The sequence below is a fragment of the Camelus ferus genome, chromosome 18 (assembly GCF_009834535.1).
Source record: "Camelus ferus isolate YT-003-E chromosome 18, BCGSAC_Cfer_1.0, whole genome shotgun sequence".
Lineage (NCBI taxonomy): Eukaryota > Metazoa > Chordata > Mammalia > Artiodactyla > Camelidae > Camelus > Camelus ferus.
In genome coordinates, this window is record NC_045713.1 from 17,283,364 (window position 1) to 17,299,822 (window position 16,459).

Here is a 16,459-nt window from a genome sequence, read left to right on the forward strand (position 1 = left end):
GTTGCAAAATCACACTGACAGACCCTCCCTCAGAGGCAGTACGACGGGAAGACCTAAAGCTTACGATGGATCAGACACAGAGGAAAAAGCCTCCAGCAAACTCCACGCTGCACACAAGGTACCTCCAGAGGACACCAGAGAGAAAAGTGTGCCGATTTCCAAACACGGGAAAAATTCACCTCAGTCGCAAATGTACTGGAAAAGGTTTCTGACTTTAAACAAAAAACTATGAGTCATACAAAAAAGCAAGAAAACAACACATTTCCAATAGACAAAGCAATCGACAGACCCTAACTCTTTTGACACAGTGTTGAAACTATTTGACAAGGATTTTTTTTTAAAACTGTGATTATACTATGTTAAAAATGCTAACAGAAAAAGGTGAACAACATGCAAGACCAGATGGGTAAATTCTGCACAGAGATGAAGACTGTAACATAATTAAACAGAAATGGGAAATATACAAAAAAAAATAGGTCTTCGACAGGCTCAACAGTAGACTACAAACAGCTGAGGAAACAGTGAAAAAACTTGGAGAGGCCAATGCAAATAAGCCAAATGAAGCACAAAACAAAAGTGAAAAATACGACACAGCATCCAAGAGACGTGGGACAATATCAAGAGGTCCAAAATATACATAATTGGAATTCCACAACCAAAATACAAATAGTTGAAAACCCAGAAAGGAAACTGAGAGAACAAAGCAGAAAAAAATGCAGAAAAATTTTGGCCAATGGTTTTCCAAAGTTAATGAGAAACAATTAACCACAGAGCCAAGAAGCTCACAGAAAAACCACCAGGATATTTTAAAACAGCCTAAAAATACCATATCCAAACAAATGAAAACACAAGAAAATGAGAAAATCTTTAAGTCAGAGAAAAAGACACATTACATGAGAACAAAGATTAAAAATTACTTCCAACAACTCAACAGAAAACAAGTAAGCCAGGTGAAACTATAATGACACCTGAAAGAATGCTTAAAGGAAACAAACTAACTCGTCAACTCAGGATTTTATACCCAGTGCAAGTATCTTTCAAAAAATAGAGAAATAAAGATTTTTGCAGACAGAATCTGAGAGAATTCCTTGATAGCAAACCTACATTACAGGGTATGTTAAAGGGAATTGTCCAAGCAAAAGAAACAAAAACCAGATAGTAACCTGGATTACACAAAGAAATCATGAATGCTGAGAAAGGAAAAAATAAGAAAAAATAAAATTAACTGCCATATGTGACAACACGGATTAATCTATGCTAAATGAAATAAGCCAGACACAGACAAATACTGCATAATACCACTTACATGAGGTATATGAAATAGTCAAACACATAGAAGCAGAGAGCAGAATGGTGGCTGCCAGGGGCTAGAGCAGGGGGAAATGCCATTTCCTATTCAACATTCAACAGGTACAAAGTTACAGTTGTGCAAGATCACTGAGTTCTAGGGCTGTGCCGTACAGTGCTATAATTAACAATACTGTATTTCACACCCAAAACTTTGTAAGAAGGCAGAGATCATGTTAAGTGTCCTTACCACAATAATGACAATAAATCATTGCTTTGAAGCAAAATGATATTATGATGTCACCAATATAGAGAATGGGGACATTTCTGTGGAAGGTACACACTTGAGTAACTACTTTAAAAACAAAAGGCCCTTTACACATATTTCTCTTCTGCTTTCTAAACAGTTATTTCAGTTAGCAGATTAAAAATCTGATACTAAATCTTTATGCACTTTGATATGAAAGGATCGCTACAAAGAGACAGAAAGAAAAAGCAAGATGCAGAACACTGTACAGTATCCTGCCATTTGTGCATAGACAAAGACACATACACACAACTTTATACACACACACACACACACACACACACACACACACATTAGTTTTATCTGCATATGTGTAGAATATCACTGAAAATCTAAATGACTGGAAGACAAGGAATGGAAGGGAGACAATTTTCATGGTATAACCTTTTGTTACATTTTGAACTTTTTACTAGATGTAAGGGTGACCATTCAAAATACATTTAAAACATAGTTTAGAAACTTGTACTCACTACTCAAGACCAGTAAACTTTAAGTTTTGTTGAGATATAATTCGTGTTGTCATAAAATTCCATTTAAAGTATACAATTCAATGGCTTTTAGCATATTCAGAGTTATGCATCTGTAACCACAATCAAATATCTTCATCATCTCAATAAGAAACCCTGCTCCCCTTCACTCTTCAATCCCAGCATCCACCTCAGTTCCAGGCAGCCACTGACCTACTCTCCATCTCTATAGGTCTGTCTCTCCTCGGCATCTCGTAGAACTGCAATCATGTGATAACACAGTCTTTTGTGACTGGCTCCTCTCACTTAGCATCATGTTTTCAAGGTTCCTCCGTGTAGCATCATGTATCACTACTTCATTCCTTTTTATTTCCAGGCAATATTCCATTGGATGGATATACACACACTGTGCCTACCCATTCACCAGCTGATGGACAGCCCGTTTATTTTCAATTTGGAGACATCATTAATATCTTTTCATGTGTTTATTGGGCAGTTGTCCATCTTCTTTGGAGAACTTTCTGTTTAGATCCTTCGCCCATTTTTGTAATCAGATTATTTGTTCAAAACAGATATAACTCTTAATATGAAATTTCAAAGTACAAACAAACAGAAATAAGAGACATACAATGGTAAATATGGGCTATCTATACACATAATTCTCAACAACTCCATCTGAAAATTAACAGAATAATAATAGCTTATCTATCTACAACAGTCTACTGCCCATATTATTAAAAAGAAGTAAGAAATTCATTTTGGAAAACTCACATCCATACATCAAACTGTCGTTTTAAAATATTCGTATATGCACAATCTCATTCAAGTAATTAAGCCTCACAACACCCTTGTAAGGAAAATATTGCTGTTTTATTTTACAGTTAGGAAACTGAGGCTCAGAGGTTATTTCAAGAACTTGTTAAAAAGAAAAAAAAAGTTTATATAAGCATTTAAATCAATTTTACTAGGTCTTTTCTGACATTCTTATATATTATTCATAATTAAAACAGATGGTGAATTCTAATTTTAAAGTTAGTATGTTAGTACTTCTTTACCAGAAGCCATGATAAATAAAACATCTCCATTTACTTTCACCTTTGTAAAATCTCATTAATGAACTTGTTAAGCATATTTTTTGCTTTTTAAAAAACTGGGTAAGTTTACTGCTAGGGAAACTGAAGGATTTTTGCATTATTGGCTATGAACAGGTAATATAGATAAGGGGTGTTAACCACTGAATCCTGCTACTTTCTTTGAATCTTGACTCTCAAAAAAACGACTTATGTCAAGAATCTTGGAAAGAGATTAGAAGAGATTGTAAAATGAGATTTTTTTTTTTTAATTTTAGCAGAGTGAGAAGGAGGGCGGTGTATAGCTCAGTAGTAGAGTAGAGTATAGCTCAGTAGTATGCACAAGGTCCTGGGTTCAATCCCCAGTACTTCCACTAAAAATAAATAAACCTAATTACCTACTCCCCCCCCCAAAAAAAGAGAATAAGAAGAGATTCTAACATGTCAAACAACAAGAACTAGGACCCAAAAGCACTTGGTTCTTTCTCCTTCAAGCTAAATATTATGTGATCCAAATATTTCCATCCACATAATCATATGGCTTTTCTTCTGCAAGTGCTCACATTATAATATATTACGTTTTATAAGCATATACCCTATTACTAAAAAGGAGGTGTGATATATCCTTTTATTTCAATGCTGCCATTTTCCACATCCCCTTCAATGTAAAAGTATCTTTGGACCACTGTACACAGGATTTCTCAACCTCAGCACAACCGACATTTTGGACTGAATAATTCTTTCCTGTGGAGGGTTGTCCTGTGAGTTAAAGGACATGCAAAAGCATCGCTGGCCTCTACCCACCAGATGCCAATAGCACCTCCGTCAGTTACAACAATCAAAAATGTCTCCAGACATTGTCAGATGCCCTAGGTTGCCCCACGTGGTGAAAAATAGAAATTTTTGCCCCAGCTGAGAACCACTGATTTAACGGAATGCCCAGAAGAGACTTTTCAGTCTTTCACTATATTCCTGGATAACTAGAAAAGGGAAAACATGTAAAAGAACTTGATATAGGATGATAGTATTATATTCTTTTCTTAAAAGGCTTTTTTTTTTAAATATTATCTTTCAATCAAAGTATGTACAGATAAAACAATAACAGCTGGGATTTACATCAAAATAGTGAGAAGTAGGGTAGGTAAATGGAACACGATTGGACATACATTATAAATGTACATAAGAGATTCATTATACTAGTCACTCTATTTATGTTCAAAAAACTTTGCAATAAAAGTTAGAAATAGCCCCTAATATGATATGCTGAGAAGGTCACATCACTTCTGTGGTATTCTTCCCAAAATCCAAAAATATCTGACTCGTACTCTTTAAAAGTGTCAAGGTCATCAAAGACAAGGGAAAACTGAACTACTGGAGAAAACTGAAAGACACATGACACCTAAACTTGATGTGGGATCCTGAATTGGATCTAGTGGGAAAACCAATGAAACTCAAATCGTTTCCAGTTTAACTAAGAGTATTGCATCAATGTTAATTTCTTGGTTTTGACAATTGTTCCACAATTAAGTAAGGTCTGATCATTAGGGAAAGTTGGGTAAAGGACATACAGGAACTATACTGTCTTTGGAAATCTGTAAACTAAAATTATTTCAAAACAGACAGTTATGCATATAAGATTTTAGTGATAGAGCAAGAGTCTTATATTTTAAAAAATTAAAATAGGATACAAAACAGAAAGTAGAGAATGATCTCAACCGTATCTTTAAAAATGAAAGGAAAGACTTAGGGGGAAGAAAACAGAAAGCAAATACTACAAAGCTTTCACAATAATTTCCCTGGATGCTAGAATTATAGATAGTTGTTTGTCTTCATAATTTTTTATGTTTTCCGAAATTTTCTATAATAAGCCTGGATTACTTTTATAATCAATGAAAAAAATTTTTAAAGAATCATAGCTCTTGCAATCAATATGAAAGATAAATTAAAAGATAGCACAGACTAAGTATTAAATCGTTTTGGTTGTTAAAGGGCAAAATAATAAGAACCTAAAACACAACCAGTAAAATTAGGTATACAAATGGATATAGTGAGTTAGAGAAAAAAGAGAAGAGATTTTCTGCCTAAGCCACTGGATAGCTAATGGTTCCACTACGAAAATAGGAAAGAGCAGGTTAACAGAGAGCATAATAGACTCCTTGTGGACAAACTGGGCTTGAATGAAGTACCTGTGGATCATCTGAAAGAATATATCCAACAGGCAATTGCAAACAGAAGATGAAAACTCAGAAGGAAGACTGGGGCTAGAGATAAAGAATATAAAGGTGTCAGACTACAGGTATGCAGTGAAGCCGTGGAGATGGCACACTACTCCTGCTGTCATAATGCAGAGTGAGAAAAGAAAGTCAAGGACAGAATCAGAGAGAATTCATCACAGATGAGCTAACAAGGGGAAACTTGAAAAGAAACTGTCAAAGGGTTGGTGAGAAAAAAAAAACTAGAAGAGACTGGTGTATCAAAGTCCAATAGAAGGAGAAGTCCTTTTTTCTAGCATGCTTGGCTAGAGTTCAATTAAGATGAGAATTTAGTCGCCTCTATTAGAACTGATGGTAAGGAAGTCATTAGGGATTACAACACAATGAGTGACAATGGAGTCATGTGTTGGCCTACAAAGAACGGAGGAGTTGTCAGTGAGGGAAAAAAACAAATTAGGAGCAAGCACGAAAGATTTCTGCAATTTAGGCATTTTCCCAACTTACATAAAAGATTTAATTCTACACATGATGGGCTGTATGTAGCCAGCTTAAAGACAACACTCAGGGCTTCTATTTCCAGCAAGATACCTGAAAAGCCTCCTAGAACGAAAACATCCCAAACTGATACCTTACCACAAAAGTAATCTTAGATAAAGAAGAAAAAGTAGAAAACCAAGGTAAACAAAAAGCACAAAATAAGAAATTAAAAATAAATATTTATCAAGAATGTATTTATTAATATTTATCAACATCAGTGATCATTACAGACAACAACTACACTCACCAGTTAAAAACAGACTGTCCAAGTGGATTTTTAAAAATCTTGTAATTTCACACACAGGGGAAAATATTTGTCTACAAAAGACTTATACACTAATATTCCTAACAGCTTTATTCATAATCAAGTAAAAACCTGGAAACAACTCAAATATGCAAACAGAGGTGAATAAATAGATCGCGGTATAACCATAAAACAAACTACTCTTCAGGAATAAAAAGGGACGAGCTACTGATATACATAACAACATGGGTGAATCTCAAAAACATTTTACTGAGTGAAAGAAACCAGACTCTAAAATGCATACTGGATGATTTCATTTTTATGCAGGTCTACAGAAAAAGTAAACTAATATATGTTATCAGAAAGCAAATTAGTTTGCCTGGGGCTGTCATGAGATGAGAGAAATTGACTGGGAGAGGGTACAAGGGAACCTCCAGAGGTAATAAAAATGTTTTTCATCTTGATCACGGTCATAGTCACACAGTATACATATTTACCAAAACTCATTGAATTATATATTTTAAGTAGGTGAATTTCATGGTATGGAAATAAAACTGCAATACAGTTGATTTTTAAAAATTGATCCAGCCAAACACTTGTTTATAAGTAACCATCTAAAATATAAGGACACATTAAAGTTGAAGTTACATAAAGAAAGGAAAAAGAGAGACCCAGCAAGTATCAGTAACTAAAAGAAATCTAGTATAGTTATATTAATATCAGAAAATACAGACTTTGAGGCAAAAAAAGCATTATTATGGATAAAGATGACTAAATAATGATAAAACAAATAATCAGCAACATAAAATAGATTATTACCCAACAATTTTAAAGTACACTGTTTCCATGCGTCTATGATATAGTTTTTTTAACCTGACCGTGCACGGACTAGGCATGCGGCATTCTCAATAAATTTTATATATTTGGTATTAGAAGTCATGTATTATAGCAATACTACAATTTGGTTAAAATTTAATGACAAAAATATAATCCCCTAAAATCTAGCTTTTAACAAAAATACTTCTTTGACCCCTGAGCTACAAAAAAGTCAAAATGGAAATTAGAAAGTATTTACAACTGAATAATAATTAAATAATCAAAATCTATGGGATATAGCTAACGAAGGAGTTAGAGGAAAATTGACAATGAAAGTCTTACAGATGACTTAATTAGCTAATGGTCCAATTTAAGTCAGAAAAAGAAAAGGGGTAGATTAGTATATTATTGAACAAGAAAACAAAGATAATGGAGAGGAGTCACAAGGTTAAAAATCTAGGACTTTCAAAAACTTTAAAAATTGGCAAACCCCTGATAAAACCAGGTCAAAACAGAAAACCAACCAAATGCATAAATATACTCTTAGGAATGGAGAAGGGGATTAATTACAGAAGCAGCGGAGCTTCTGGTAAATCTGAGTGCAGTATTGGGTAGAAATGGATTATTACACGTCATTACATCTTTGGGCACCATGGCCATTCATTTTTACTTACCGCCAACAGAAGACACATTTATTCGCACATGCCAAGCTCGGGGTCGTTTCCATGCAACGATGGCTTTCAATGCCATAGAATGTATGTTTATAGCAACCTCCTCTCCCTCGGAGCATGGACTGTGAAAGTAAAAAACAAAGGATTATTTGAATAAAATCCTCAAAGCAAGGAAACAAAACACCAAGTCATCATTTTAAAGACGAAACCATGTGTTTCATAACCATAAATACCCCTACTGGTATATGCATGAGGCAGAAAATCAACATTGTAGCATTATAGTGCTCGGATGGTGTTTGGGGTTTGATAATGTTTGAGTTTTCTAAAACCTAATGAGATAAATCAATGATTCATTAACTTTGAAAGCTCTATGGAGGGACCATGGATGCCTTCATTTTCAAATCCATCCAACTGCCTTAAATATTAGTACAATAATATATAATGCCAAAGGACAGATAAGAGAGGCGGTCTTATCTGAAAAGGGCGGTCGGTGGGTAGTGCTCATCAGAAAGAGAATCTGTTTTGAATAAAGGAAGATGGGTAAGAGAATGCCTCCAGGAGCATATTCTAAGTCAACTGAATGGTAGAATTTGAGCATATTGAGACTGTTGAGGGGATAAGCAGCATGTAAATAAGAAACAGATTATTCCAAAAAAAGAACACTATTTAATATTTGATTGGCAAAACCACTGTAAGTGTAGTAAGAATGGGTAATTTGAAGAAATACTGCAGATCAACTGAGGGTTAGAATCACAAGATGCTACCAAGCTTCTTTCTCAGTGTATCATTAGAAAGACCCAACTAGGAGCTCTGTGTAAGAGGGACTTGACTTCAGTAAAAGGGAAACCAGTGAGGAGGTTATGCAAGAAAGATCATGGTGACTTGGCCCATAATACTAGTGCAGGAAAGGGGAAGGGTACTAAACAGGTACATTCAATGCCATTCCCAACTAGAGGGGCAAAACAGAGGAAGTCGTCCAAGATTTTGGGCCTACGTGACTGAAATATGACGGAATTAACAACAGGAACAACAAATGAGGGGGGACACAGATGGACAGCCTATAGATACATATCTCAAGGTACAACGTAACACCAGTGCACTGATATTACAATGCTGTTCACATAAAATCTACCAGCTTGTTACTAAGTCAACGGGTCACAAAGTCTTTTTTTTTTTCTGTCCTGATAAAAGGGGGTTCCCCTGTCCATCTCACTTAATACTTGCATTAAGGAGAAAAAAAAAAAGAGTGAAGGAAAAATATTATTCAGAATACCTATGCCTGTAAACTCTCTTCCAAGTTCCCAATAAAATATTCAAGAAAGCAAACCAAACATTCAAATCTTGCAAATAGCACTGAAAACTAAAAATAAAAGTCCACCAAATGCCAAAGTCACATAGTAGTTAGCACTAAATGTCATGCCAATGGAGAAACAGAGTTGAAGACCTGCGTGTTTCATTCAATATTTACCGAGAAGTTAATATACCTCAGGCATGTTGTGTGTTGAATGTACGACTAATAAGACAGAGCCCCTACCCGTGATCTGGCTGGAGGAAATGGCAAGTAAGCAAGAAAAATGCACAATATTATTATGATAGGCTGACTAGATCAATCAAGATTCCTTTTGCAAGAAATAGAATCTGATTCTGGCTAAACAGAAAAGGAATTTATTCAAAGGATCTCACATCTCATAGAATCATAAAAAATGGCAGGAATGAAGAAAGCTGCCAGCAGGACCACCGCTCAATCCCCCAGAAGCCATATACACATACACCACCCCCTCTGGACACCAGCACCAGCACCACCTCTGAAAGCAGATGCTGCCACCAGAGACACAAGAGTGAGTTCCCCAGGCCCCAGTTCCTTTGCATCACTGACTCCATATACGCAAAGTCTCCAGCTGAAAGAATGACTACCCTAGATGACATTTCTACATCCAAGTTGCTGGACATGGTACCAGCAAATAGTATCTGCCCTCCTTAGCTTCTGTTGCAGGCAGTGAGCCCTCAGGCCAAACAAAGCCCGTTCAACAGGAAGTTCCCCAAACATGAAAAGACTGGGATGCTGGGCAAGCAGGGAAAAGACAAATGTCCATCATGTTGCTACTGGAGCCTGTGGGGTAGATGACCCACCCAACCAGCTTTCCAGGCCCAGTGAGAACTCTACAGGGGGTGGTGTCCAAACTGAATACTGAAGGGCTAACAGGATAAAGGGACAGGGACATGTGAGAAGAATGGCATATTCTTTTAAAAACTGTTTCTATAAATTTTACAGTTTAGATTTAAGGTTATGATCCATTTTGAGTAAACTTTTATATAAGGTGTGAAATTTAAGACAATGCCCGCAAGCGTGTGTATGTGTGTGTATGTGTGTGTGTACTTTTGATGCGTGTGTGGTTTGGTGGTGGTAGTTTTTTAGGGGTTTTGTTTTCTTTTTTTTTTACTATGGATGTCTAATTGCCCTAGCACCATTTATTGAACGGTTATCCCTCCTCCAAAGAATTGCTTTTGCGCCTGTGTGAAAAATCAGCTAAGCATATTTGTGGGTTTATTTCTGGGATCTCCATTCTATTCTGTCTATCTATGTGTCCACCCCTCTACTAACACAACACCACCCTGGTTCCTGCAGCAATACAGTAAGCTACAACATGATGATGTATGACTCCCCCCATTTTATACTTTTTCCTCAACACTGGGCACTCCCTGGTGCTCTGAGAATCTTCCTTTTATCACTTCATTAGGTTAGAAGAGCTTCCCTTAGCTGATCTCTAAGGGCAGGTTTGCTGAAAACAATTGCTTTCAGTTTTCTTTCACCTGATTTTAACATCTTTATTTAATCTTCATTCTCAAAGGATAGTTTTGCCAGACACAGAATTCATGATTGACAGTTATTTCCTTTCAATACCTGAAAAGCAACTGCCACTCCCCTCTGGGCTCCATGATTTCAGATCAGAAATCTGATGCCAAATTGACTGTTAGTACATTGTTTATCTCCAGCATCTTTCAAGATCTTTTTCTTCTTTAGTTTTCAGATCATTAATTTTAAGCTGTTTTTGTGTGGATTTCTTTGGTTTTTTCCTGTTTGGAGTCTGCTCTGTTGTTCAGATAGGGTAAATTCTACTGACGTGGCCTGGTCACAGCTCATTCTACTGAGGAGTAGGGTCACTGATTCTAACCTCTGCCATCTCCACTCTATTACTGAGACCATTCAGTGAGGCTTTATTTCTGTTATTGTATTTTTTCAATTTTATAATTCCCTCCTGGTTTTTTATAACTTCCATTTCTTTGCTGAGATTTTTTTTTTCATTTGTTTCAAGAGACTTTGATTGCTGAAGCATTTTTATGACAGCTGCTTTAAAATCCTTGTCAGATGATTCCACCATCTGATTCATCTGGCGTTGGAGTCAGTTCATTATCTTTTTTTGCTCAAGTTGTGGTATTCATCATTCCTGGTATGACAGGTGATTTTTCTTATTGCATCCTAGACATTCTGTCTGCTCTGTTAGGAGACTCTGGATCCCATTTCATTCCTTCACTTCAGCAGGCATTTAAGGCACCTTGCTTAGGCTGAGTGTGCAGGTCCGGGACTACTTTTGCATACTGCGGCTCCAATGGCAGTTTCATTTTCAGAGGCTTTGCGATATAATTTTGCTTGGGCTCCCGCGGATCTCTGCTGGTACCACCAGAGAGGATGAAAGGGGTCTCTCCAGAGCGACCACATGGGGTCTCTCAGTGGAGGGGAGTCTCAGGCCAGCAGTCTCCCAGGGTAGGCGGCTGGTGTGGCAGAGTCCCTCTGCTCGATGGCCCCCGGCAGCCCCGCTAACTCTGAGGAGGAGACGGGAGTCTCAGGACACAAGGACAAAGAGGCTTCCTCAGCTGGGCCACTTCTTGTGGTGGGGTTCCTCTTGCCAGTGCCAGCCAGCCACACTGGCACCTCTCGCTGGGGGGAGGCACTCTCAGGCCCAGCAGGGACGGAGAACACTTCACAGGCCAGGCCAGCGGCTGCAGGAGCAAGGCGGTGAGAAGGGCGCCTCTCTCCTTCCTCTTTCACCTGGGCCCTGGTACTCCCCAGCAGGGGAGGGGAGCTGCAGGCCCAGCGGGGAAGGAGAGCACCCGTCCCAGCTGTTTACTGTTGGTGGGCCTCCCAACTGGCCTCCTTTGCCAGTGGTTCTAGGCTCACCTGGACCTGGCAGAGGGACTCCCAACGTATTAGGGAGGAATGAGCCTAACTGAGCGGCCTTCTGTTGCAGATTAAGGATCAGTAAACACAGGGTCTGGGTTGCCTTCTTCTTTAAGATCCTGCTGCTCCGTTGTTACTCCAGTCATGGGGTCCCAAACCAGTCAGCCTACCTCTTACCCCACTCCACAGTTCTTGTCCGGTTGCCTCTTGTGTTTTCCAGAGTTTAGGGCTGTTAATCTAGCAGAAAGGAGCAAGGAGAAAAGGCTTTATGCCATCTCGTCCAGACTGGAAGTCTTCAGACACTACATTTTGAAAGGAAGTGCCCCCACACCTGAAAATTAATAGATAAGCAGGGTGGAAAAGAAAAGTACCTGAGAGTAATGCATGCTTAGAATTAAAACTGTTCATGCTATGAACCTAGGAGGAAAAAACTTACAGATAGCCTCCGATACATTAATTCATGAATTCTTATCCTCAAGGCAAACAAGAGCCTGAGAAAAATACAACTGTAGCCCAGTAGATCCACACTGAATGCACACAGGATGCCACTGACAGACAGGCTCTGTGTATATCAGCCTGGCAGGGATGGGGAATGGAGGTGGGCTGTTGGGAGACAATTCTCTGTGGGTCTCTTTCTGACTGTCTTATAAGCAGAGCCCTCACTGCCCTTACTCTAGACTACCTTTCCAAAAATGTTTTATATAGTAGATAGCCTTGGAAGACACAGTGTTTCTCTCTCTGGAGCAAATGACAGGTAGGTTTACTGTCCAGTATGATGAAGAAGGGTCCCTCTAGGGCAAAGGTCAGGCAGGATTATTGCCAATTATAAAAGATTCATGTTCCCTAAGCCTGGGCCTCCTTTCCTATAACGTATCTGCAGATGTTACACCTGGCCTTCCTGGTCCTGCTTTTATGGGAACTGGGGCTTAGCTACCAGAACAAATGATGGTATGCTATTCCTTCGAGTAATAAACTGTACTTGCCTTCTGCCAGCATCCATGAAACTGCGGCAGGCTAACTTGCTAGCCTGCAAGTTAGGTAAAATTTCAGACTCTTCAATTTTTGACAGGGGATGGAGAGCTCAATGCAAAGGTCAATAAAACTGCAGCCCAGGGGCCAAACCCAGTCCACTGCCTGCTTCTGTAAGTAAAGTTTTGTTGGAATACTGTCCCCGACTTCATTTACTTACACCTCTGGCTGCTCTGGGGCTACAATGGCAGAGGTAAAAAGTTGCAATAAGACAGGACCACAAACCTTAAAAAGTCACCATCTGGCCCCTTGAGAAAAGGTTTGCTAACTCCTGATTTAGATATTTATTTCATACTACAGAGCAAAATCAATTCTAAACTGGTTAAACAAACTGTTAAAAAAGTACAAACAGGAGGAAGATCTAGGGAAGACAGAGGAGCAGGAAGCACCAGGAATCCATCTCCCCACCTGGACAACTGCACTGGCAGAAGCTGTCTGATATGACTAGTTGGAACTCTGGAGTCTGCTGAAGGCTTGCATTTTCCAGGGAAAACCTTAGGTTAATTTTGGTCAACTTTAGATCCTAGCACGGTAGGAACTACCCAACCCCACCCCATAGCCGCGTGGCAGGCAGCTGTGCACGTGTTCCTGGAACAGCTGCGCACAGCTTTTGGCAGCTAGGGTAGGTAAAAAGGACCCTCTCCTCCAAATACTGGGGATCTGTGCTCTGACTAATGCTTCCGATCACAGAGGTACAAAGAGGTGGGCAGTCCTTGTGCTGGACCTTCCCCCATTTTTGCCAGCCCTTCCCCCCACAGCTAAGTGACTTTCAGGAGATTTAAAGGGCTCTTCTCTCTTATTACACCCCATTCGCTTCATTTTTTACTTTTTCGCTTTCTGGGGCCAGATATTAAAGACTTGGACATTCAAAAAAATTTCACATGTGAGGAAAAGCAGAAAGTAACTGCACATGCCCAAAGAAAGAGTAGGAAAAGGCTTAAGAAGACGTTACACCTTGACCGGATCCTCAGTAGAGACAGCCTACCAAAGATTAACTAATTAATTAGCGAGCTCTCGGGAAGAGGGAAGAATCTGATTTCCAGAGTTACCACATTACTCCAGTGTTCAACAAAAAGAAACATCACAAGGCATACAAAGAAACAGGAAAGGATGACCCATTCAAAGGAAAAACATAATTCAACAGACTCTGTGCCTCAAAGATAGTTTATGGCAGATATATTAGACAGACTTTAAAACAGCTGTCCTAAAGATACTCAAAAACTAAAGGAAGATGTGGAGAAAGTCAAGAAGAGGATGTATGAAGCAATAGAAATATCAATAAATAGATAAAAATCCTAAAAAGAACCCCCCCCCTCAAAAAATTCTGGAGCTGAAAAGTAAAATTATAGAAATGCAGAATTCACAAGAGGGAGTCAAAGGCATATTTGAGCAGACAGAGGAATCAGTGAACTTGAAGATAAGGCAATGGAAGTTATCGAGGATGAAGTGTAGAAAGGAAAAAGAATGAAGAAAAGTGAAGAGAACCCATGGGACCTGTGGACCATCACCAAGCAGAACTTACACACTGTGGGTATCCCAGGAGAAGAGAGAAGAGAGGTCAGAGAGAATATATGAAGAAATAATGGCTGAAAACGTCCCAAATATCCCTAATATAATATACCTAAACCTTACACATACCTAAATACCTAAATATAAACACATACCTAAATATAAACACCAAGAAGCTCAACAAAACTCCAAATAAGACAAACTCAAAAAGATCCACGCTGACACATTTTATAATCAAACTTTCAAAAGACAAAGAGTGAATCTTGAAAGTGGCGAGAGAGAAGTGATTCATCACATAAGAGAGGTCATCAGAAACTCTGGAGGCTGGAACACAGTGGGCAGATAAATTCAAAGCGCTAAAAGAAAAAGACTGTCAACCTAGAATCCTATATTTTGCAAAACCATCCTTCAAAAGTGATGGAGAAATCAAGACAGTCCCAGATGAGCAAAAGCTGAGACAGACCCTGACTACTAGACTTGCCCTGCAAGAAGTGCTCGGGGGAGTCCTATAGGTGAAACGAAAGGCAGGAGACAGTACCGCAAAGCTCCATGGGGAAATGAAGATCTCAATAAAGGGAAACACATGGGCAATTACAGGAGTCGTATTATTGTAACAGTAGTCTGACTGTACTTTTTGTTTTCTACGTGATTTAAGAGAATAATACCTTTGGAGAGAAAAAGCAATTATTAGTGCAAGAGCTAGTATTAGCGTAACTTTGGTTTGTAACTCCAAGTCTTGCTTTCTACATAATATAGAAGGTTCATGTATTTAAAGGAATTATTCATTCATGTTTGGGGGCTCACGATGTATAAGGATGTAATTTTTGTGACATCAACAACCAAAAGCGGTGGGGACCAGGGCTGGGAAGGAGCAGAGGTTTTGTATTTTACTTAAGTTATGCTGCTATAAATTCAACATCAACAACCAAAAGCGGTGGGGACAGGGCTGGGAAGGAGCAGAGGTTTTGTATTTTACTGAAGTTATGCTGCTATAAATTCAAATTAGAGTGTTATAACTTTAAGATGTTAACTGTAATCCCCATGGTAACAAATAAAACAGCTACAGAATATACACAAAAGGATATTAGGAAATTTAAGTATTTCACTACAAAAAAATCAACTAAACACCAAAGAAGACAGGAATGCAGGAAATGAGGGATAATATAGCAACAGTACATAAAGAGGAAAAAAAAAAAAAAGACAGTGCAATGATAGATCTAAGTCTCTCCTTAACAATAACCACTTCAAATATAAATAGATTAAACTTTCCAATCAAAAGACAAATATTGGCTTTTGATTAAATGGAAAAAAACACATGATGCAACTCCATGCTGTCTATAAAAGACTCGCTTTACATCCAAAGACATATATGGGTTAGAAATTTAAGGATGGAAAAAGATAGTAACCAAATCGTAACCAAAAGAGAGCAGATAAAATAGACTTCAAATCAAAAAAGGTTAGAAGACACAAAGAAGGGTATTACATGTTAATGAAAAGTTCAATACAATAAGAAGATATAACAATTATAACTATTTACACACCTAATGACAGACCCTGAAAATACATAAAGCAGACAGAAATGGACCGAATTGAAGGGAGAAACAGACAACTCTATAACAATAACTGGAGACCTCACTACACCACTCAAAAAAATGGAGGAAAAAACAGACAGAATATAAGTAAGAAAATATAGGACTGACACAACACAAAACAATACACCAACTAGATCCAACAGACGTATGCAGAACACTCCATCCAACAATAACAGCGTATACATTCTTCATAGGTGCACATGGGACAACTTCCAAAATAGATCATATGTTAGGCCACAATGTAAGTCTTAAAAGATTTTCAAAGACAGATATTATACAAAGTATCTTCTACAACCACAATGGGATGGAGTCAGAAATCAGCAGCATCAAGAAAACTGGAAAGTTCACAAAATTGTAAAAATTAACCAACACACTTTTCTAAACAACCAATGGATCAAAGAAGAAATCACAGGGAAATGAGAAAATACTTAGAGATGAATGAAAATGAAAACACAAACATACCAAAACCTATGGAACACAGCAAAAGCAGGGCCAAGGGGGAAATTTATAGCTATAAATGTTTCCATTAAGTATAAAAAA

At 38.2% G+C, this 16,459-nt stretch overlaps 1 protein-coding gene across 3 annotated transcripts in view; it reads right to left on the reverse strand.

Moving 5' to 3' along the window:
• Positions 1 to 16,459, reverse strand: part of LOC102511835 (S-adenosyl-L-methionine-dependent tRNA 4-demethylwyosine synthase TYW1) — a 165,759-nt gene that overhangs the window by 115,910 nt on the left and 33,390 nt on the right. For all 3 annotated transcript variants that reach the window (XM_032460330.1, XM_006189466.3, XM_032460331.1), the window contains one exon: positions 7,616 to 7,734. In XM_032460330.1, the coding sequence (XP_032316221.1) occupies positions 7,616 to 7,734 (119 nt within the window). The remainder of the gene's footprint in view (positions 1 to 7,615; positions 7,735 to 16,459) is intronic.